At 52.3% G+C, this 21951-nt stretch overlaps 1 protein-coding gene across 1 annotated transcript in view; it reads right to left on the reverse strand.

The window, feature by feature from the left end:
- Positions 1-383: 383 nt before the first annotated feature.
- The window catches only part of CENPK (centromere protein K), a 32383-nt gene continuing 10815 nt past the window's right edge, over positions 384-21951 (reverse strand). Inside the window, exons 5-11 of the mRNA XM_029071511.1 lie at positions 20239-20311; positions 10451-10497; positions 9531-9613; positions 9317-9415; positions 8399-8534; positions 6907-6960; positions 384-702 (exon numbers count right to left, since the gene is read on the reverse strand). Coding sequence (XP_028927344.1) covers positions 544-702; positions 6907-6960; positions 8399-8534; positions 9317-9415; positions 9531-9613; positions 10451-10497; positions 20239-20311 — 651 coding nt within the window. The 3' untranslated portion in view covers positions 384-543. The remainder of the gene's footprint in view (positions 703-6906; positions 6961-8398; positions 8535-9316; positions 9416-9530; positions 9614-10450; positions 10498-20238; positions 20312-21951) is intronic.

Here is a 21951-nt window from a genome sequence, read left to right on the forward strand (position 1 = left end):
GACACGGTCCCTGTCTCACATGGGGCTCTCAATCTAATCCCCATTTTACAGATGAGGTCGCTGAGGCCCAGAGAAGTGACTTGTCCAAGGTCACACAGCAGACAGGCGGCGGAGCCGGGATTAGAACCCATGACCTCCTGACTCCCAGGCTCGGGCTCTACTACGCCATGCTGCTTCTCCGTTAACATCTAACGGGTTTGGGACGGGAAGGGGATCGGGCCCCGCTGACCACCCACAAGGGCTTCTACCGGTCGGCCGGGCGGGATCTGTTACCTTGGATGAGTCTCTAGGCGGGGACTCGATTCCCCCATCCTGGAATCGGGGAGAAATCTGTCCACCCCATGCCAGCCCCTACAAGCCCACAGAGAGGTCTGCCGCACCCATTTGGGCGTAATTACCGAGACTTTATTCAGGGTTATTATAAAACACAGCCTTAAACACAATCCGCCGTCTCTCGACAGACGCTGGTCTTCGTCCAGCAAGATGGTCGGGCGAGGGGGGTGGTCTCCTCACAGCAAGAGAGCCCGGTTCCCGGCTGCCTTTTCACTGGTGGAAGGCTTCTAAGCGAATTCGATTCGGATCTTCCGGGTGCCTCAGCGCAATCCCGCTCCGCAGCAGCAGCTCGATATAAGGTGGCCAAAAGGAATCCTGAATTGCCACATAGGGCTCGTGTGGGGCGGTCAGTAGTTTGCTTATGAGAATCTGGGGGAAGAATGAAATTCAAAATGCCCACATCAGTCGCACGTTCGTGAGAAGTTGTCCCGGTCGGAATGAAGACGATTTGTCAAGGGAGGCGTGGACATCAATCGCTTATCTTCCCTCTCCAAGAGGGAAGCTCTGCTTAATTCAGAGATGCATTTTTAGAAAATTCCCAGCCCATTTCTGCAGTTTCTCCGTAGTTAGTCTGAGGAAGGGGGCTTTTAAATTTCTGGCTGATTTCCAACTTCCCTTTGACATCTTTAAGCAGAACGGAGGAAAAGCCCCCTGCAAAAAAATCGACTGAAGGCTCACAGGAAGACTCATTAAACCTTAAAGCAAACTAGCACTTAATGCAGCGCTCTGCACGCGATAAGCACTCAATAAATATGGTTGAATAAATAAATGAATGAACAGAAAAAATGAACTCGGAATGCCTGCCAGGCTCAGCGGAAAGAGCCTGGGCTTCGGAGTCAGAGGTTCGACTCCAGGCTCTGCCACTTGTCAGCTGTGTGACTGTGGGCATGTCACTTAACTTCTCTGTGCCTCCGTTCCCTCATCTGTAAAATGGGGATTAAAAGTGTGTGAGCCCCACGTGGGACAACCTGATTACCCTGTATCTCCCCCAGCGCTTAGAACAGTGCTCGGCACCTAATAAGCGCTTAACAAATACCAACATTATTATTATATCCGATCGGTCATTTCCGGAAGCCTATGATGTACCCTTTTGCGGGAAAGTCAAAACTTGCGGCCATTTCCAAACTCTCTATCCCCCAGGGCTCGCCCTGCGCCTTCAACGCATACCTTCCGCCCGTTCTGGAACGCGCTCCCTCCCTCCGCTCGCCCCAACATCCCCTGAAAGCACAACTCCTACGCTCACTCCTGCCCTACTTTTTGTCTTTCCCGGAACTTGTCCCTTGGTCTCGGAGGACACGGCTGAAGGCCCTGGGGGATCCAAACCAAAGGCCCGTGGCTACCTTGTCCTGCATAATTAGACTGCCAGAGGCCAAGACGGGATACATGTCGCCCCCGCCCCCACCCACCCCGGGCGCCCCTTCACAACGGGCCCAGGAATGTCCCGTTTCCGCTGAAACTGACAGCACCGTCTTCTCTGGGCCGTGCCAGTTACCACCCAAGGGTTCGGGCGATACAGATGTTTCCTACTCCCACGGGCGAAGACATGCAGCCTTTCTCCTTCCTGTGCTTGGAGGAGGAGAGGGGAGAGGAGAGAAACCCCCTGGGGACCCCCACCAACTCAGGGTTGGTGGCAGCGGGGCCCTGAGGAAAGAGCAGAGGCCGAGGAGTCAGGAGACCCGGATTCTAATCCCACTTATAGTAATGTTGGTATTAAGCGCTTACTATGTGCAGAGCACTGCATTAAGCGCCGGGGGAGATACAGGGTAATCAGGTCGTCCCACCTGAGGCTCACAGTTAATCCCCATTTTACAGATGAGGTAACTGAGGCCCAGAGAAGTTAAGTGACTTGCCCACAGTCACACAGCTGACAAGTGGCAGAGGCAGGATTCAAACCCATGACCTCTGACTCCCAAGCCCAAGCTCTTTCCACTGAGCCACGCTGCTTCTCTTATCTGCTGTGACATCTTGGACTGCACTTCATTTTCCCCATCTGTAAAATGGGGATAAGAGACTCGTTCTCCCTCCTTCCACGGGGGACAAGGACTGTGTCCGATCTCTCCGCCTTGATTCTGCCTCAGTGATTAACACAGGGCTGGGCACACAGTAAGCGCTCAATAAATACCACCGATTCATAAATGCCATCATCATCTCTGTCATTATTATTTCCTCTATCCTCCTTGCAGAGAACTCCCCCTCTTAGGTTTCGAGAGCTTAGAACAGTGTTCTGCACACATTAAGTGCTTAATATATACCATTAATGAAGGTCTACCCGAGACGGGCCTCTGCCTGGGAGAATCTGGCTTTCAGGGTTGAACATGGATTTGGAGGAGAACCAGCTTATTTTCCAAATTACTCATTTATATTACCGCAGTCTCCCCCTCTAGGCTGGAAGCTCGTTGTGGGCGGAGAATTCTGCTGTATTTTACTCTCCCAAATGCTTAGTACAGTGTTCTGCGCCTCGTAAACGCTTCATAAATATCACTGATTCACTGATGCCCTGAAATGGGTAAACGTTATAGAAATAAAGGCCGATGCTCCAGACTGCTGTGATGATAGCTAAATTAATTTTTTTTTTTTTAAACACCTTGAGTTCATCTAAACTTAACGATAATGCTGTACCTTTGGCCCTCTCCACCGGTTTACAACCCCACAGATCGACTTCATCCAAATACACTCTAAATCCCACCCCGGACCCTCACCCTTCATCAAACCTTGCCCAGTTTGGCCTTTGCCGAAATGCCAAGGCATTTCCAAGGGCACAACGTGAACTCTGAGGCCTCTGACTGGGCGGCTAACTCGGGCTGCGCTTTAAAAGGAAAGCGCAGCTACGTCGGCACGAGCGGGAAGCTGAGACGTCTTAATGCCAGAAAGTCAGAATTTTTCAATCGGTGAATCATAAGAGAAGCCCGCTGATATTTACGGACAGTCTCGCCCCATTCCGTGCAACTCTCCGGAGAGAATCTCTGAGCCCGACGGACCCCGAAGGTTGGACTCCCCGCCTTCGCCGTCCACCATTTTGCAGTGTTCGCTGAAGGTGGGCTGAACCGGAACGATGCGGTTTAACACCTTGGCTATTTGTCACGGGGAAAACTCAAAGTGGGAGCCCCAGGGCAGTCAGTGTTACTCTGCCTTCGGTTGGGCTGGAAGGATGGGAGTGATGATGATTATAATAATAATAACGTTGGTATTCGTTAAGCGCTTACTATGTGCAGAGCACTGTTCTAAGTGCTGGGGTAGATACACGGTCATCTGGTTGTCCCACATGGGGCTCACAGTCTTCATCCCCATTTTCCAGATGAGGTAACTGAGGCCCAGAGAAGTGAAGTGACTCGCCCACAGTCACACAGCTGACAAGTGGCAGAGTCGGAAATCGATCCCATGACCTCTGACTCCCAAGCCCGTGCTCTTTCCACTGAGCCACGCTGCTTCTCTTAATAATGTTGGTATTTGTTAAGCGCTTACTATGTGCAGAGCAGTGTTCTAAGCGCTGGGGAAGATATAGGGTAAGCAGGTTGTCCCACGTGAGGCTCACAATCTCAATCCCCATTTTCCAGATGAGGGAACGGAGGCACAGAGAAGTGAAGTGACTCGCCCACAGTCATACAGCTGACAAGTGGCAGAGCTGGGATTCGAACCCATGACCTCTGACTCCCAAGCCCGTGCTCTTTCCACTGAGCCATGCTGCTGAGAGTGAATTGTAATTACGGTATATGTTGAGCCCTTACTATGTGCCAGGCACTGTACTAGGCGGAGGTGTGGATACAAGAAATCGAGCTGGACTCAGTCCCTGTCCCAAATGGGGCTCGCAGTCTTAATCCCCATTTTACAGATGAGGTGACTGAGGCATAGAGAAGTGAAGTGACATGTCCAAGGTCACACGGCGGACAAGTGGCAGAGCCACGATTAGAACCCGTGACCTTTTGGCTCCCGGGCCCGTGCTCTGTTTCATTGGTGTGGTTATGGGTGGAATGGAGGCGATCACCAATCTGGGGGACGGGGGAGGGCGTTCCCTCCAAACACAGCCTCTCTCCTAAGGGACCTAGGACTTTTTAGAAGCCTTCTGCTTCTGCTCATCTCCCTAGTAGGGTCAGAAAACAGGAGCTAAGAGTTCGAGTGGAAGTGTTAGGGTCAGAGTTTTGAAGGCCTTAATAACAATAATGATAATAACGTTGGTATTTGTTAAGCGCTTACTATGTGCCGAGCACTGTTCTAAGCTCTGAGGCAGACAGGGTAATCAGGTTGACCCATGGGAGGCTCACAGTCTTCATCCCCTTTTTACAGATGAAGTGACTGAGGCACCGAGAAGTCAAATGACTTGCCCAAAGTCACACAGCTGACAGGTGGCGGAGTCGGGATTAGAACCCATGACCTCTGACTCCTAAACCCGGGCTCTTTCCACTGAGCCACGCTGCTTCTGGGATATGAGAAGCAATGTGGCCTAGTGGAAAGAGCACAGGCTTGGGAGTCAGAAGATCTCACACTTGGACTCACCATCGCACTTTCGTTTATTCGCTTATTCAGTCGTATTTATTGGGCGCTTACCGTGTGGCAGAGTACAATACGACAATAAACGGACACATTCCCTGCCCACAACGAGTTTATAGTCTAAAGAGGGGGGAGACAGACATCAATATAAATGACAGATACGGACTTAAGCGCCGTGGGGCTGGGAAGGGGGATGAACAAAGGGAGCAAGTCAGGGCGACGCAGAAGGGAGTGGGAGAAGAGGAAAGGAGAAGACCTCTTGGAGGAGAGGTGCCTTAATAATAATAATAATAATAATGTTGGTATTTGTTAAGCGTTTACTATGCGCAGAGCACTGTTCTAAGCGCTGGGGTAGATACAGGGTCATCCGGTTGCCCCACGTGAGGCTCACAGTCTTAATCCCCATTTTACAGATGAGGGAATTGAGGCCCAGAGAAGTGAAGTGACTCGCCCACAGTCACCCAGCTGCCAAGTGGCAGAGCCGGGATTCGAACCCGTGACCTCTGACTCCCAAGCCCGGGCTCTTTCCACTGAGCCACACTGCTCCCTTTGAAGCGGGGGAGAGTAACTGTCGGTCGGATTTGGGGCGGAAGGGCGTTACAGGCCAGAGGCGGGATGTGGGCGAGGGGTCATTTGGGTTTGTACCCTTCATTCATCCCTCCCTCAGACCCACATCACTTATGTACATATCTGTAATTTATTCATTTATATTAACGCCTGCGTCCCTCTCTAGACTGTAAGGTCGCTGTGGGCAGGGGACGTTTCTACCACCTCTGTTATGTTGTACTCTCCCAAGCGCTCGGCGGTTTGCCCAGAGTAAGCGCTCAATAAATACGATCCATCGATCGCTCTAATCCCGGCTCCGCCAGTTGTTCGTTGTGGGACTTGGGGCACGTCGCTTAACTTCTCTGTGCCTCATCTGTAAAATGCGGATTAAGACTGTGAGTCCCACGAAGGACATGGACTGTGTCCAACTTGTCCATCTTTCATCTATCTCGGCGGTTACTACAGCGCCTGCGACATAGAAAGTGCTTAACAGATATCATTTTAAAAAAAAGGAACCGAAAAAAACTTGTCTTAAGACTACTGTGGGGGCACCTGGATCTCAAGCCGCGTTAGAAGATGACTCTGGATCCTCTCCTCACACACACACAAAAATATATATATGTATATATATATATATTTTTAAAAACCCACAATATTTCAAAAAAACACCGCATAAAAATGTCAGTAATAATTGTGACTTGAAGCCGAATTCAACTGAAACGAGTAGGACAATGTTGGGTGTTAGGGTGTATTTTGAGAAACAGCATGGCTTAGTGGATAGAGCCCGGGCCTGGGAGTTAGAAGGACCTGGGTTCTAATCCCAGCTCCGCCACCTGTCTGCTGTGTGATCTTGGGCAAGTCACTTCACTTCTCTGGGCCTCAGTTACCTCGTCTGTAAAATGGGGATTAAGACTCTGAGCCCCATGTGGGACAGGGACCGTGTCCAATCTGATTAACTTGTTTCGACCCCAGTACTTGGCACATAGTAAGCACTTAACGACTGTCATAATTATTGCCCTTATTATTATATCTTCAGTTCCGCTGCAGTCAGTTTTCTCTCTCAAGTCCTGGAGAGTCGTAACAACTGTCCTTGGTTATAAAACGACTCTGGACGCGAAAGTCTTTGACTCCGAGACATCTCCACCTAAGCAGAGCGATGATGAGAAGCACTGTGGCCTAGTGGATAGCGTTTGGGCCTGGGAATCAGAGGGACCTGGGTTCTAATCCCGGCTCCGCCACCCATCTGCTGTGTGACCCTGGCCAAGTCACTTCACTTCTCTGGGCTTCAGTTCCCTCATCTGCAAAATGGGGATTAAGACTGTGGACCCCATGTGGGACACGGACCGTGTCCAACCTGATTAACCCGTTTCTATCCCAGAACTTAGTACAGTTCCTGGCCCACGGCAAATGCTTAACAAATACCATTTTAAAAAAGAGGGCTCAACAAATATCACAAAAAACAAACCAATAAAACCCCACTACTTTCAGATTGGCTACAAGTCGCTGTCTGGGGAAGAAGAGAGAACACCCCAAGGTACTCACCTCTAAAATTTCATGCAGACTGATTAGTTGTACAGTTGGTCCCGCACACTTTTTCTATAGCGGAAGAAAGGGGGAACATGGAGGGGAAAAGAGAAAGGATTCATTTTATAACTTCTCAAATACTGCTGCTCAGTCGACTAATTTTTTCTCTTCTCATACTTTGACCGTCAGGAGGTAATCCGGTAGATTAAATTAGCGCATTTTAATACGACGTTGAAATGATCTGGACAATTATCCGCAATGCCGAACTGCGTAGAGTGGCTGACAAACAAGCTAGAAAATCCAATATGCAGTTCAAAGCGTCTCAGTAATTGTATTGCGGTTGCAGAGGACTTTCATGAAGGGTTTTTCCAAAGTTCTGTCAACGTGTTATTAGCACAGAGCACTGGTCTTGGGGCGCGTGTTCTCACTTCTGGCTGCGTGACCAAAGAGTGCGAAGCACTGGACTAAACAATGCTCTCTTCCAGTTTGAGGTTAGACCATTAATGTCAGTTTTTAATGGGATTGCATTCGATTCTGGTAAAACCCCGCCCACCACCAAGAGAGGAAAAAAAAGCATTATATGAGGACGAGCTTTTTCTGTCCCCTTAAAATATGATGATGAGGGACAGCGGGGAAGAGAGCGAGCACTGGCGAGGAGAAGCAGGAGCGTGGGAGGTGGAAAGCCAGGCAGGGACAGGGAGACCCATTACAGAAAGGCAAAATGGTTTGGGACAGGGATTCCTGGAGAAGGGGAAGAGGAAGGAATGGGGTCAGTGGAGGCCTGCAGAAGGTCAGTAGGAGAAGTGGCTGTCTATCGGGAATGAGAGTTGGAAGGGGAAAAAGAGAGAAAGAGAGACAGAGAGACAAAGAGAGGGTCTGGAGCAGAGTGGAAAAAGAGGGTCTGGGTCAGTAGGGGGATTAGAATGCTTGGAAGGAAGAGAGAAACAGGTCACTGGGATGGCTCCATAGCTAGGAGTGAAAGGAAATCTAGTGGCTGGGAGGGAGTGAGGAAGGGAGGGAGGGAGGGAGAAAGGAGGGAAACAAAGCCCAGGGTGCCCATCTTAGCCGTTCCAGGGACCAAAAATGCCCGGCACTAAATTATCTGGGGGCCCACAGGACTTCGCTTACGGGCCAGTTGACTTAGGCCTTCAGCGTCTCCCGATTTCTCAGCCTACTTTGGGACCCTCATTTTGGCCAGGGCAGAACTCGGGGAGGATACATCTTTCGGGAGGAGCCTAAGCAGGGCCCAGTTGGTGACAAAAAAATCCTAGAGCAACCTTTTCCATAATTCACTTGGGTCACTCCAAGCTGGAGTAGATCCTCCCAGTCCTCTGCCTCGAGCTGCCCCAAACCTGGGGTATGGAGGAGAGGGCGGGTAATGTAAGGAGACAACAAACCCACTCTTGGATTTTAAACACTCACCGATTCTTTTTTTAATCTATCCACAAGGCGAGTCCCCGTCATCATCCACAGAACCACCCTAACCATAATGATCTGCTCTCAAGCGTACCTTTTTCTTCTTTTTGACATTTTCATCTTCCTCAGGGAGAGGGAAGTGATTGTCCAGAAATTCGCCCAGGGCGCTCAGTAGCTCCTCCTTATACGCTTTGATTTTAATCATCTTACTTTTTAATTCCCGAACGGCTCTGCCAGGGGATAGTAAAAAAAGGCACGGTGACTGACGCGCGGAGTGAAACACCAATTTTGATTTCCTTGACACGCCCAGTTCATTAATCCCCTTCAAGATTCCAATCGGGCCCATCCCCAAAGTCCCTGCCTGGGAGAAAAACGGGCACTTTGGGTTAACTCTTTCAGGTAGCTCGAGGACTGACCAGAACAGGGGTGGGCAGTTATTCCAGCCCTGTTATTCCAGTCATTCCAGGCTACCTCTTCCTTTTAGAGAGCCCCGACGGGCCGTGATGAACGTGGTGGCGGGTGGAGCGAAGGAGGAAGAGGGGCTGACGAAGCTTGGAGAATCAGATACCACCACCCTACCCGCCGTGACTCGGAACCCTCGCCTGGCTCAGAACCAAGTACGCGTTACCGTGAGCCGGTTAAAAGCCCGGACCCCCTTCCGGCCCCCAGGCCGGAAGAAAGCCATCCTCGGGTCCTAGCTTGGCCGTCCCCCGGTGGACTAAGCCCCTTCCCTGTTCCTGCCCGAGGGTCGCGGTCCCATTCGAAGATGGCCCAGGGAGAGCCGGTCAAAGTCACAGTCAAAGACAGGTGATGGGAAAGGCAAGTTCCGGGCTGAGCCACATCACTTGCCGACCCTGGGGACCGGGGAGCGGAGGGGTGGCTAGGGAGCCTGAGTTAGGGATGCAGGTCACCAGGCCTTGAGCCCCAATTTCTCTCTCTCCTCAACTGCCTATTTGGCTCAATGCCCACCGTACCTCGGCGCGTGCTAGGCCTCGGCGCTCGCTATCGATACCTTTCTTCCGAAAAGTGAACCTCTTGGGTTTTCAGCTCGTCGTGTGTCACTTTAAGAGACTCTATCAGCTGCTCCTGCTCGTTCAACCACTGCTGCTCTCTGGAGGGGAGAAGGAGACAACCGAGTCAAGGGGAGGGAAGCCCAGAGGACCGTTGCCTGTTTCGGCCCGGGGCCGCCAGGGAAGCGGGTCTACGATCGTATTTCTAGTACCTACCGCCTCAGGTCTTCCTTCAGCTTCACGTTCTGGGCCTGAACTGCAGACAACACCATTTCAAGATCCTGGTCTAACTTTTGCAACTACAAGAGAAAACAGCAAATGGAAAGTTGAACTGGGCTTGGAGCAGAAAACGCCGAGGACTCCGCAGTGTCCGCCCTTAATAGTTTCCGTGCGGGGATTGGGAGGGCCAGAAAACAGCCCTTATCCAGATCATTTTGCTACAGAACTTCAGTCCTCCTTTCCCCACTCCTCAAGAAACTCCAGAGGTTGCCCACCCACGTCCGCATCCGAAAGAAACTCCTCACCATCGGCTTTAAAGCACTCGATCACTTTGCTCCCTCCTTCGACCCTGCCCGCACACTTCACTCCTCTAACGCCAACCTACTCATTGTACCTCGATCTCATCTTCCTCGCCCTCACCCACATCTCGCCTCTGGCCTGGAATACCCGCCCAACTTCAGATACGACAGACGATCACTCTCCCTACCTGTTATCGCTAAGAGGTCTTCCCCAACTACGCCCTCGATGCCCGGTGAGGAGTTCCTAGCTGACCGCGAATCCATCCCTTGCCCGTTAAGTTTATGTAATATTTACTCATGCTGATTGCTGCAGTCCTGGGATCTCAGGAGTGAAGCTGGCATGACATAAAATTCCTCTGTGTTACGGAATAATAGTAACAATAATAATAATAATATAAAAACGGCGCTCAGATTGATTTGGTCCCTATAAGCTTGACTCGGGTAGGCTGCAGCAGGAACCGATGAGAGTCGGAATTGTCCACGGGTCCCAGGCCGCCTGGCCCCTGGGGGATCTTTTTGAAGCGAGTGGCTTGTCTTCGAGTCCCTGTCTTTGAGACATCTTTTTCATTCCCCAAAGATTTCACGACAGAGTTCCAACGGCTTATATTTAGGACTTACCTCTTCCTTCCCTAATGCCGAGAGGATATCTTGATTGTTTGGGACTACTGGGGAAACAAAAAACAGACAAAGCAAATAACATGTACACGTACATCCTCGGCTTGTCTGAATCCAAGACATTTCTCAGAAAAGTTTAAATTTAGCAAAACGAAGAGTTTGCGGTTGGCTAAACAGCCCAGAACGTTACATAAGATGGCACTTGTCCCTCTCCACTTACATACCACGGCGTTCTGGCAGAGCAGGGCTCTCCGCTAGGCTGGACATTCCTTGGGCCCTTCAGGCGCTCGAAGCCAGTGGACTGCCGAGAGCCGTTGCTCGCCGTGACAGAGGGTCCGGGCCCGCGGAGACGGGGACCCGCCGTAGCCCCCCAAGCAGAAGACCGAGACCCCTCGAGCTCCAGGGGGATCTCCCAGGCCCGAGGAGGGAAGGAGGAACCGGGAGTTGCCGGGATGACAGACGCAGCCCCCGCAATTCCAGGCTGCCTCGCCTTCCCCAGTGGGAGCGCCCTGCCCGTGGCGGATTCCCCACGGCACTGGAGAGGCTCAAGGAAGCGGGAATCCTGGAGAGACTGCGTTCGGCGCGGATCTCAGGTTCTCTGAGGGAAGAAGGCCTGGCCAGGATTCCCACCAAAATCCCCCTGGTCAGAAACAGCATCTGGGAAGAAGATAGGGGAGAGGAGGTGGACCAGAAGAGGACAGCGGATAGGGCGAGGGCCTGGGAGTCAGAGGACCTGGGTTCTAATTCCGACTGCCACTTGTCTGCTGTGTGACCTTGGGCAAGTCGCTTCACCTCCCCGGGTCTCGATTCCCTCGTCTGTAGAATGGAGATCGAGACTGTGAGCCCCAAGTAGGGCACGGGCTGTGTCCGACCCGATTACTTTGTACCTAGCCCGGTGCTTAGTACAGCGTCGGACAGACAGCAAGCGCTTAACAAATACCAGAGGGGAAGAAAAGGAGTAGGGGAGGAAAAGGAAGAAGAGGGGAAAGCGAAAGGGAGGGTGGGGGAAGGCAGACCAGGAACTGCCGTGCTGCTTTTCCCCGCGATGTTGGTCAGTCTATCGATCAATCAGTCATATTTACTGAGCACTTACAGTGTGCAGAGCACTGTACTAAGCGCTTGGGAGAGTACAGCATGACAGAGTTGGTAGACCTTCCCTGCCCACGAGGAGCTTTCGGTCTAGAGGGAGAGAAAGACACTGATAGGCATAAAGGGGGGGAACACGAACGTAAGTTCTGTGGGGCTGAGGGAGGAGTGAATAAATCCAAGGGTAACGGCGATGCAGAAGGGAGGGGGAGAAGAGGAAATGAGGGGTTGGCCGGGGAAGGCCTCTTGGAGGAGATGTGCTTTCAACTAAGGCTCTGAGCGAGGGGAGAGTGAGCGTCTGTCGGATATGAAGGGGGAGGGCGTTCCTGGACAGAGGTAGGCATGGAGTAGGGAAGCGATGGACGCCGGCACGCTCCCTCCAGCCCCAGTGGGGGCCCATCACCCTGCTCCGGGAAAGTCTTTCAGCGGCTCCCGGGGCTCCTCGGGTCAGCCCAAAACAAGCACTGGAGGGGCCACCCCGGCCTCTAGCCTGCTCGGCGCCGACTTTCCTCCTGGCCACCGGCGTGGGGGGCCCCGACCCCCAGACACAACCCATGGGCCGGCCAGGCAGTCGGGTCAGTGACCACGAGACCCCAGGGGCCGGGGAGGAGCCGGGGCCCCGTTGGCGTCTTGAGGCCGAAGTGGCCCTCGGCTAGGTCAGACCCCGAGAGGGCAAGCAGAACTCCTAGCTGACTCACTTCCTTGTTTCTTTTTCCCCACCATTGTCTCATCCTGTGTTTCCCGCCCGGGGCATTTTCATTTCTCTTTTCTTAGCAACCCTTTCCCTAGAGCGCCATAGTTGGGAGACTTCCACCCCCGCAAAGCCGGAGCGCTGAATGTGAACGGGACCGAGTGGGGAGAACACCACTTGGACACGCCGCCCCGTGCACGACCCAACCACCGGCAATGCGGCTGCAGAGTTCTGCGGGCCCGAGCGGAGATGACTCCCGATCGATTGCATGGTCACACTCCGCACGGCTCATTTTCCCTATTTGGCCTGACCCACTGTGTTAAAGTCACAGCGGGGCCGGGTTTTTGTTTTTTGTTGTTTTTTTTTAATTCCATGGGGCTCCGTCTGCCTCTTTTCACTCTGTTCTCCTTCCCTTTTTTGGTTCATGCCCACCATGTGTCACCCAACCATCTCACTTTGAAAAGAAGCAATTGACATCAATTAATCCTCATTTTGTTTTGGTTCTATGAAGCACTTTTTCCATTCAATTTACTTAATCCCAAATCAAGGGAGCAGGGGAAGATCTCTATATAAGGCAAAGAAGCCATCTTCGAAGGGTTTTTTTTTTAAAAAAAAAACCACAGCACAATAAACATTCGCAACTCTGAATCGCGTTTCCTCATTTCTCTGTGCCGATGGCGGAAAGCGGGCTCGCGAGCCGGACGGCTCCACACCGACAACGGTGGGTGAGAAAATATCTCCTCTTCCGCGGAAATCGACGCCGAGACCGGGAGGAGTGACAGAAAGAACGGAATACGGGCTCCCTCTGTCACGTTCTCTTCGGAGGCGAGGAAATACGGTCACGTAGCTGAGTCGACTTGGAGTTAGCGCAGGGCAAAGGAGGGAAGAGTTGAATGTTTAGCGCGCAGTCGGCAACCCTACAAAGGGGCACTCGGCTTGTGTTTGGAGGGGAAAGCTTTACCCCCTTTTTCCCGATTTGCCGTCTTCCTTCGTCCCAAGCCGACCTCCTAACTGTACCTCACTCTTGCCTCTCCCAGACCCGTCCCCTCCATCCACACACGTGGCCAAACCACAGCCTCCCCTCGCATTCAAAGCCCTCCTAACGTCCCACCTCCTCCAACAAGTTTTCTCCGGTCGAGTCCCCGGCCCTCTGAGCTATATATCATCCCTTCATCTAACTCTAGCGCAAATGAACTTATTTGGATCCTCGCGTGTGACGGAGAGGGAAGGGAGAGAGAGCTGTGTTGGACGGTCTGTGCCGGCCCACTGGAGGAGAGTCAGGGATGGAGAGGGGAGCGATAGGGATGTCAGATGTTCCCACCCTACCCAGGAGGGCGGGGGGCACATTTTATCTACCCCAGTGCAATGCCTGGCACATAGAGAAGCAGCGTGGCTCAGTGGAAAGAGCCCGGGCTTGGGAGCCAGTCATGGGTTCGAATCCCAGCTCTGCCGCTTGTCAGCTGTGTGACTGTGAGCAAGTCACTTCACTTCTCTGGGACTCAGTTACCTCATCTGTCAAATGGGGATTAACTGTGAGCCTCACATGGGACGACCTGATGACCCTGTATCTCCCCCAGCGCTTAGAACAGTGCTCTGCACATAGTAAGCGCTTAACAAATACCAACATTAGTATTATTATAACATGTGCTTCACAAATGCCATCATCATCGGAGACAGAGGAGGACGGCGAGGCTGGTGTCTCCAACTTTTTCCATCATCAACTTCGATCCTTTTCCAGGAACGACTCTGGCCTAGATGCGGAGAGGATAGCACGGACTCTCGAAGAAGATCAGGGAGCATCTGATCTGCAATTTTTTCCTCTTTCATCCAGTACCGAGGATATTTATTCTTGTGTCCCAAAAGGCGTGGATGTGGAGGAGTTTCTGATTTGGCCAAACTCGGAGTGCTCGAGGAGGTCAGTTTGACAGGAGCACCAAATAAATGTTCTGTAGCCCCAAGCTCCCCAGAAGTAATGAGAATAATAATAATAACGGCATTTGTTAAGCGCTTACTATGTGCAAAGCACTGTTCTAAGCACAGGACGACGGTGCTGGGGAGTGAACCGCAGACAGATGGACACTCTAGCTGGGTCTGAAAATGAAAAACCGCAGCAGGAGACGGCCCTCCTCCGCGAACGCAGGAGGCCCGTGATCCAGGCGAGGAATTCATTCAATAGTATTTATTGAGCGCTCACTATGTGCACAGCACTGTCCTAAGCGCTGAGGAATCCTCAGGGGGACAACTGGCAGGGAGGGGTTACCCCGCAGAGCACGGGCCTGGGGGTCAGAAGGTCATGGGGCCTAATCCCGGCTCCGCCACGGGTCTGCTGGGTGTGACCCTGGACTTCACTTCTCTGGGCCTCGGCTACCTCATCTGTAAAATGGGGATTGAGACTGTGAGCCCCGTGTGGGACAGGGGCTGTGTTCAACTTGATTTGCTTGTATCCTCCCCAGCGCTCAGTACAGTGCTTGGCACATAGTAGGCGCTGCATAAATACCACAATTATTATTATTCTTAAGGACACCCATCCAGAGGCTTCAGGAATGTCCTCCACCCCAGCTACTCTCCCCGAGGAAGTCTGCGTGGGAAGCAGCATGGCATAATAATGTTGGCATTTGTTAAGCGCTTACTATGTGCAGAGCACTGTTCTAAGCGCTATGGTAGGTACAGGGTAATCAGGTGGTCCCACATGAGGCTCACAGTCTTAATCCCCATTTTACAGATGAGGGAACCGAGGCCCAGAGAAGAGAAGTGACTCGCCCACAGTCACCCAGCTGACAAGTGGCAGAGCTGGGATTCGAACCCATGACCTCTGACTCCCAAGCCCGGGCTCTTTCCACTGAGCCACGCTGCTGTAGTAGGCTCTGGGGTAGATACAAGATAATCAGGTCGGTCACACGTCCACGTCCCGGATGGGGCCTACAGTCTCAAGCCCCATTCTGCAGTGGAGGGAACTGAAGTAGAGAGAGTGAAGTGACTTGCTCAAGATCACACGGCAGACAAGGAGCGGAGCCAGGATTAGAACCCAGGTCCTTCTGACTCTCAGGCCTGTGCTCCGTCCACTGTGCGTTTTCAATTCCATGAGCACCATAAAACCCATTCCATCACCTGAAAAGAACCCGGGCTTGGGAGTCAGAGGACGTGGGTTCTGATCCCGGCTCTGCCACCTGTCTGCTGTGTGACCTTGGGCAAGCCACTTCACTTCTCTCTGCCTCAATTCCCTCATCTGGAAAACGGGGATTAAGACTGTAAGCCCCAACTTGATTACCTTGCATCTACCCCAGTACTTAGAACGGTGCTCGGCACACAGTAGGCGCTTAACAAATGCCGTAATGATGATTATCATTACCCGGTGTGACGGGCATGCATTTACAAATGCAAAATCGGTGATTTGGAGAGGGTCTTCCTGGGATTCCCTCGGTCCGAACCGGGCCCGGAGGAAGGTTAGCTTGCCACTGGAAGCCGAAACGGCAGGAGGGCGAAGGGGGAAAAGAGCGGCGCCGGCAGCTCTGCACGTGATCTGGGGGTCGGAGGGACGGCGACCCCACCTCCGGGACAACCGGGAAAAAGGCTCGAGGATCCAATCTCGTGACGAAAATTCCCTAGCCGCACCAGCCCCACCTAAGGGGCTACAGAATGGGGTGAGCGAGCCTGTCCAATTCTGATTAACTGGCTAATGAGTCAGATATTCCTAGCCCAATCGAGGCACCAGCGGATTCCATTTTTTTTTTTTATTGTTCTTCTCAGACGCTGATCTGCCCCACGCAGACCCTGCCAGTTTTCCACTGAACCTATTTCTGCAGATTTTACATTGTTTACTGGAAGTCATAAATAATTTCTGAAACTATTTTCAGGCTGGGTTCCATTGGAACGAGGTTCAGCCGGAGCGGGAATGTCACGACCGCCAGATTGCCTCGCAGTCCCGCTCCCTCCGGGCTCCTCGCGCCCGTCTGGCCGGACGGTTGCGGGCGGCTCGGTCCGGAGCCGGAGGGGCGTTCCAAGAGAGCCGCTGCCCACCTGCCGCCTGGGCGCGGGAAGGGGAGGCGTTTGCGTCTGCCCCTCGGATCCCTTCCGGCACCTTCCCTCCTCAAACCCGACGGACAAACCCGACGGTCTCTCCACCTTCAAAGCCTTATCGAGGACCCATCTCCTCCAGGAAGCCTTCCCGGCCTGCGCCCTCCTTTCCTCTTCTCCCACTCCCTTCTGCGTCATCCTGACCCGCTCCCTTTGCTCTTTTCCCCTCCCAACCCCAAGGCGCTAACGTCCGTATGTGTCATTTATTTATATTAACGTTTGTCTCCCCCTCTCTAGACTGCAAGCTCGTTGTGGGCAGGGAACGTGCCTGCTTACTCTCGTACTGTGCCAAACGTTTAGTTCGGTGCTCGGCACACGGTAGGCGCTCAGTAAATACGACTGAATGAACCTGCTCCCTCTACTCCCTCTTTGCTCCCTCCCCTTTCCCCCTCGTCACCTCCCCTCAGCTAAGCCCCCTTTCCCTCTGCTCCTCCCCCTCTCCCTTCCCCTCCCCTCAGCACTCTGCTCATTTGTAGATATTTTTATTCCCCTATTTATTTTGTTAATGAGGTGTCCATCCCCTTGATTCTATCTATCGTGATTATGTCGTCTTGTTTTTGTCCGTCCGTCTCCCCCGATCAGACCGTGAGCCCGTCATTGGGCAGGGATGGTCTCTATCTGTTGCCGAACCGTCCATTCCGAGCGCTTAGTCCAGTGCTCTGCACATAGTAATCGCTCAATAAATACTACTGAATGAACGAATGAGGGGAATGACGAGCAACAGCTGGGCTGACGCCCGGCCTCCGGAACTACAGCGGCAATTTCGCCTTCCATCGCTCTTCTCCCTCGGACCCCTCCTGCAGTTCTGGAATCCAAATCCGCGTGGAGGAAAGCTGAGGCTTCGCCAGAGTGCGCCGACGACTTCGTTCAATAGCATTTACTGAGCGCTTACTATGGGCGGAGCGCTGTACTAAGCGCTCGGAATGGACAATTCGGCAACAGGTAGAGACCATCCCCGCCCACTGACGGGCTTAGAGCTGCGGCAGGTCCCGCAGGTGCATCCGGACCAATATTGACCGTGATAAAATTTGATCGTGAGAAGCAGGGCGGCCTAGCGGAGAGACCCCGGGGCCTGGAGTCGGAAGGACCTAGATCCTAATCCCGGCTCCGCCACTCGTCTGCCCTGTGACCTCGGGGGCGTCACTTCACTTCTCCGTGCCTCAGTTCCCTCACCTGGAAAGTGGGGATTGAGACTGTGAGCCCCATTTGGGGCATGGACTGTGTCCAACCTGATTAGCTTGTATCTACCCCAGGGCTTAGTACAGACGCCGGTACGTAATAAGTGCTTAACAAATACCATAACCCAAAAAATAGTAACAAAAAAAACATAAAGCTGTGGTCGGGAGGCAGTTGGTTCGGTGCCCGGAACCCAGATTTGACAGTACATTCTAGAGAAGCAGCGTGGCTCAGTGGAAAGAGCCTGGGCTTGGGAGTCAGAGGTCATGGGTTCGAATTCTGGCTCTGCCATTTGTCAGCTGTGTGACTGTGGGCAAACCACTTAACTTCTCTGGGCCTCAGTTACCTCATCTGTAAAATGGAGATTAACTGTGAGCCTCACGTGGGACAACCTGATGACCCTGTATCTACCCCAGCACTTAGAACAGTGCTCTGCACATACTAAGTGCTTAACAAATACCAACATTATTATTATAATTATTATAATGGGGATTAAGACTGTGAGCCTCACGTGGGACAGCCTGATTACCCTGTATCTCCCCCAGTGCTTAGAACAGTGCTCTGCACATCCTAAGCGCTTAACAAATACCAACATTATTATTATTATTATTACAAAACGGAGCGCCCTCTTCTTCAGAATTTCAGGGGCCCAGCAACTATCAGTTCATCGGGAGTCAGTTCTTTGTGCTTCACCTCAGGAAAATAAATCATCCCACATTCTGGCACGGTCCCCTCTAAGCAGAAATTCCACCCGGCGGCACGGACAACGAACCCAGACCGTCCTCGCCGCGCCGGTTTCCCGGGCCCCGACGAAGGATCGGTGGTTTTTGCTTATAAAGGGTAGCGGCGTAGCTCGAAAACTGTTGTGCGTTAATCACCAACAGGACAAAAGCGTTTTGAACTTGTAAAAATAGCCATCAGAGTTTAGAATAGAACGCCCCCACGAGCCAAGTAGTATTTAAAAATGGGCTGGAAAATACGATCCAAGCCAACCCGACTGTACTTCCATTGAAGCGTCCGCAAAAGCGCCAAAACGATCGCCTATCGGAGAGACTGAAAATGAGCATTTTCAGGCTTGCAGAAAATGAGCACTTCCAGGCCGGCTCGTGGGAGGACGCCCAGCAGGACACTGGGGAAAGGCCGCATCTCCCGCCGCCCACATCATCCCGGGGTCCCCTCCCTCGTCAGGCGACCAAGGACCCGACAGGCCGCTATCAGCCGGAGGGGAGGAAGTTCAGAGCCCGTAGCGGCCCCATTCCTCCAGCCTCTCCTACCGAGAGTCGCTGCCGGTTGCCAGTTGTCGCCAGCGACAGTCCGTCGATTACCGGTGGCGCTCGGACAGAGCTTCCTACTCGCCAAGCTCGGGACAAAGCACTGGGGATGGATTCAGGACGGTCAGTCGGGACACGGGGCCCTGGCCCACGAGGGCCCCAAAACGGACCACTGTTCCATCACCAACTTCCATCTGACAACCAGGGTAGCCTCAAACGAGCCTATGGAGATTTTTAAGATTTGGCTTAGAGCAAAATGAGTCCGTGAGGGTAACAATAAAGGGAACCGACCGACTGGTTTCAGACAGACCCCGACTGACGGGGTCCCCGACGCTGGGCTTCTTTCTTTTAAACCCGCCCGGCAGCTCGGAGCTGTGACCCCTTTGCCCGGCGAGAGGTCCCGAGCTTCAGAGGTGCCAACGACTCGGTTGCAAAGGACGCCTACTCTTCACTCATTCAATCGTATTTATTGAGCGCTTCCTGCGGGCAGAGCACTGTTCCGGAAAGTAAAATTCGGCAATAAAGAACCTAGAGGGTTGGATCTTGATATTCGCCCCACCCTCGGCCCCACGGCACTTGTGTATATATCCGTAACGTAGTCATTTATCGTAACGTCCGGCTCCCCTACGACTGTCAGCTCCTTGTGGGCAGCGAACGTGTCTACCAACACTGTTGAATCCAAAACGCTGGCTCTGCGCACGGTAAGCGCTCGGTAAATAACCCCGACCGAATGATCGATTCTCCGGGACAAAAACGTGGGATTGCATGGGATTACCCCCAGGGAGGGTGGCGTTCCAACCACTGAGCGCGGACACGTGACCATCCGTGTTCATTCATTCGGAGTTACTGAGTGCTTACTGGGTGCACAGCACTGTATGCGTTCATTCAATCGTATTTTTTGAGCGCTTACTGTGAGCAGAGGACCGTACTAAGCGCTTGGAAAGTACAATTCAGCAATAAAGACAGGCAATCCCTGCCCACACCGGGTTTACAGTCTAGAATGGGGGAGGCAGACATCAAAACAAGTAAACTGGCATCGATGTAAGCAGAAGTATTGATATATACACATCGAAAATAGTAAACAGGCATCAGTAGAAATAAGTAGTTATAGAGAGATGGATACATAAGTGCTGTGGGGTGGGGAGAGGGGGGTAGAGCAAAGGGAGGGAATCGAGGTGACGCGGAGGGGAGGGGGAGCTGAGGAAAAGAGAGGAGCTGTACTAAGCGCTTGGGAGAACACAAGGCAACAATAAACAGACACAGAACGTGCTTGTCTGCTGGTGAAGGTGAGTGGGGAAGAACTGACTCTCGGCCCTCTTTGCCCACAGTAAGCGCTCAGTAAACACGACTGAACGAATGAATGAAATTCCTTTCCTTCCGGGTGCCTGCACAATCGATCGTCCGGACGGTATTCTTGGAATTGTTTACAGGTAGATAGAGTATTTGACTCTAATCTCACAGGGAAATGCTGCCAAGTCAAAAGCGATTCTTACTTTCAGGAGTTCTTTTCTGCCACTGATTGCGTTCGGCGGTCAGGCCTTTCACTCGCATAATTAATAACGAGAGCTACAAAGAAAGCAGGAAGGAAAAAAAAAATCACCAAACCACAAGAGACCTCCTGCTTCCCTCCTACCTCCCCTCCCGTCTCTCCTTCTCCAGCCCAGCCCGTACACTCCGTTTCTCTGCCGCCGCTCACCTCCTCACGGTCCCTCGTTCTCGCCTGTCCCGCCGTCGACCTCTGGCCCACGTCCTACCTCTGTCCCGGAACGCCCTCCCTCCTCACAGCCGCCCAACTAACTCTCTTCCCCCCTTCAGAGCCCTACTGAGCGCTCACCTCCTCCAGGAGGCCTTCCCACACTGAGCCCTCCCTTCACCTCTGCTCCTCCTCCCCTCCCCATTCCCCCTTTCCCTCCCCACAGCACTGGTGCATATTTGTATATGTTATTTATTACTCTATTTATTTTGTTAATGATGTGTATATAGCTACGATTCTATTTATCTTGATGGCACTGACGCCCGACTACTTGTTTTGTTCTGTTGTCCGTCTCCCTCGTTTAGACTGTCCCTCGTTGGGCAGGGATTGTCTATCTGTTGCCCAACTGTCCATTCCAAGCGCTTAGTACAGTGCTCTGCACATAGTAAGCGCTCAATAAATACGATTGAATGAATGAATGAATCTGTAGCCTGAATGCTTTCGGGAGGACGGCCCGGAGAGTTCCAATGGAGAATGATTTAACTACTTATCCATCTTAATTCTCCCACCGAGGGACAGGGCCCGGGGCCAGGGGGTGGGGGGATGGTGGGGGAGGACAGTGGTCTAAGGTAAGAGGTCCCGATGGGCACCTGTTTGGGACCTCAGGGTGCCAGGCACCTCTGCGGAGCTGAACTTACCCTGCCCCTTCAAAACTCTGCCAAACCCGACTCAGAAACCCCGTCACTGACAGCGGCACCTCGCTTACGAGCCCCCTTTCCGTCCAAAATCGGAATTCAGAATTTTATCACTGGCTTCAGGCAAACAGAACCGCGGCTAGGTTCAGGGCCCAGGACTGCGGGGAGATATCACCGCCCAGGTGAATTAAGTTCATCTTTATCTAGATCCTACTAAAAAATGAAAAATGGAGCAGCAGCGCAGCCTCTTGCCAACATTTTTGAAAAGGCTAACAAAGTCCCTGGAAACAAATGGGTATTTAAGTACACAATGTACTGAAAATGGTAACGCATTCCACAAGACATTGCACCAACACAATTTGGCTTTTGTCGTACTGAAGAATTCAAAAATCAGCTATGCTATTGAAGCCTCGGCCAGCTTCACATGTTAAAATGACCTGGCAGGGGAGGAAAGAGCTTCTTAAAGATAAACTGCTCCTTTCCGAGGCCTTTCAGAAAACATTTAACACTTTTTAAGTCGTTGGCTGCGTTAAATAATGGGACTCTTTTAATGGGACGGTCATTTGCTGACCCACCCAAAGCCTATGGGTCTTTACAAGATTGCAAGGGGCCACTATTCATTCATTCATTTCTTATTTATTGAGCGCTTACTGTGTGCAGAGCACCGTACTCAGCGCTTGGAATGTACAATTCGGCAACAGATAGAGACCATCCCTGCCCGACGACGGGCTCATCCCGGTCTAAAAGGGGGAGACAGACAGCAAAGCAAAACTAGACTGTAAGCTCCTCGAAGGCAGGGACCAGGTCATCCGACGGGA

The sequence above is a fragment of the Ornithorhynchus anatinus genome, chromosome 1 (assembly GCF_004115215.2).
Source record: "Ornithorhynchus anatinus isolate Pmale09 chromosome 1, mOrnAna1.pri.v4, whole genome shotgun sequence".
Taxonomy (NCBI): domain Eukaryota; kingdom Metazoa; phylum Chordata; class Mammalia; order Monotremata; family Ornithorhynchidae; genus Ornithorhynchus; species Ornithorhynchus anatinus.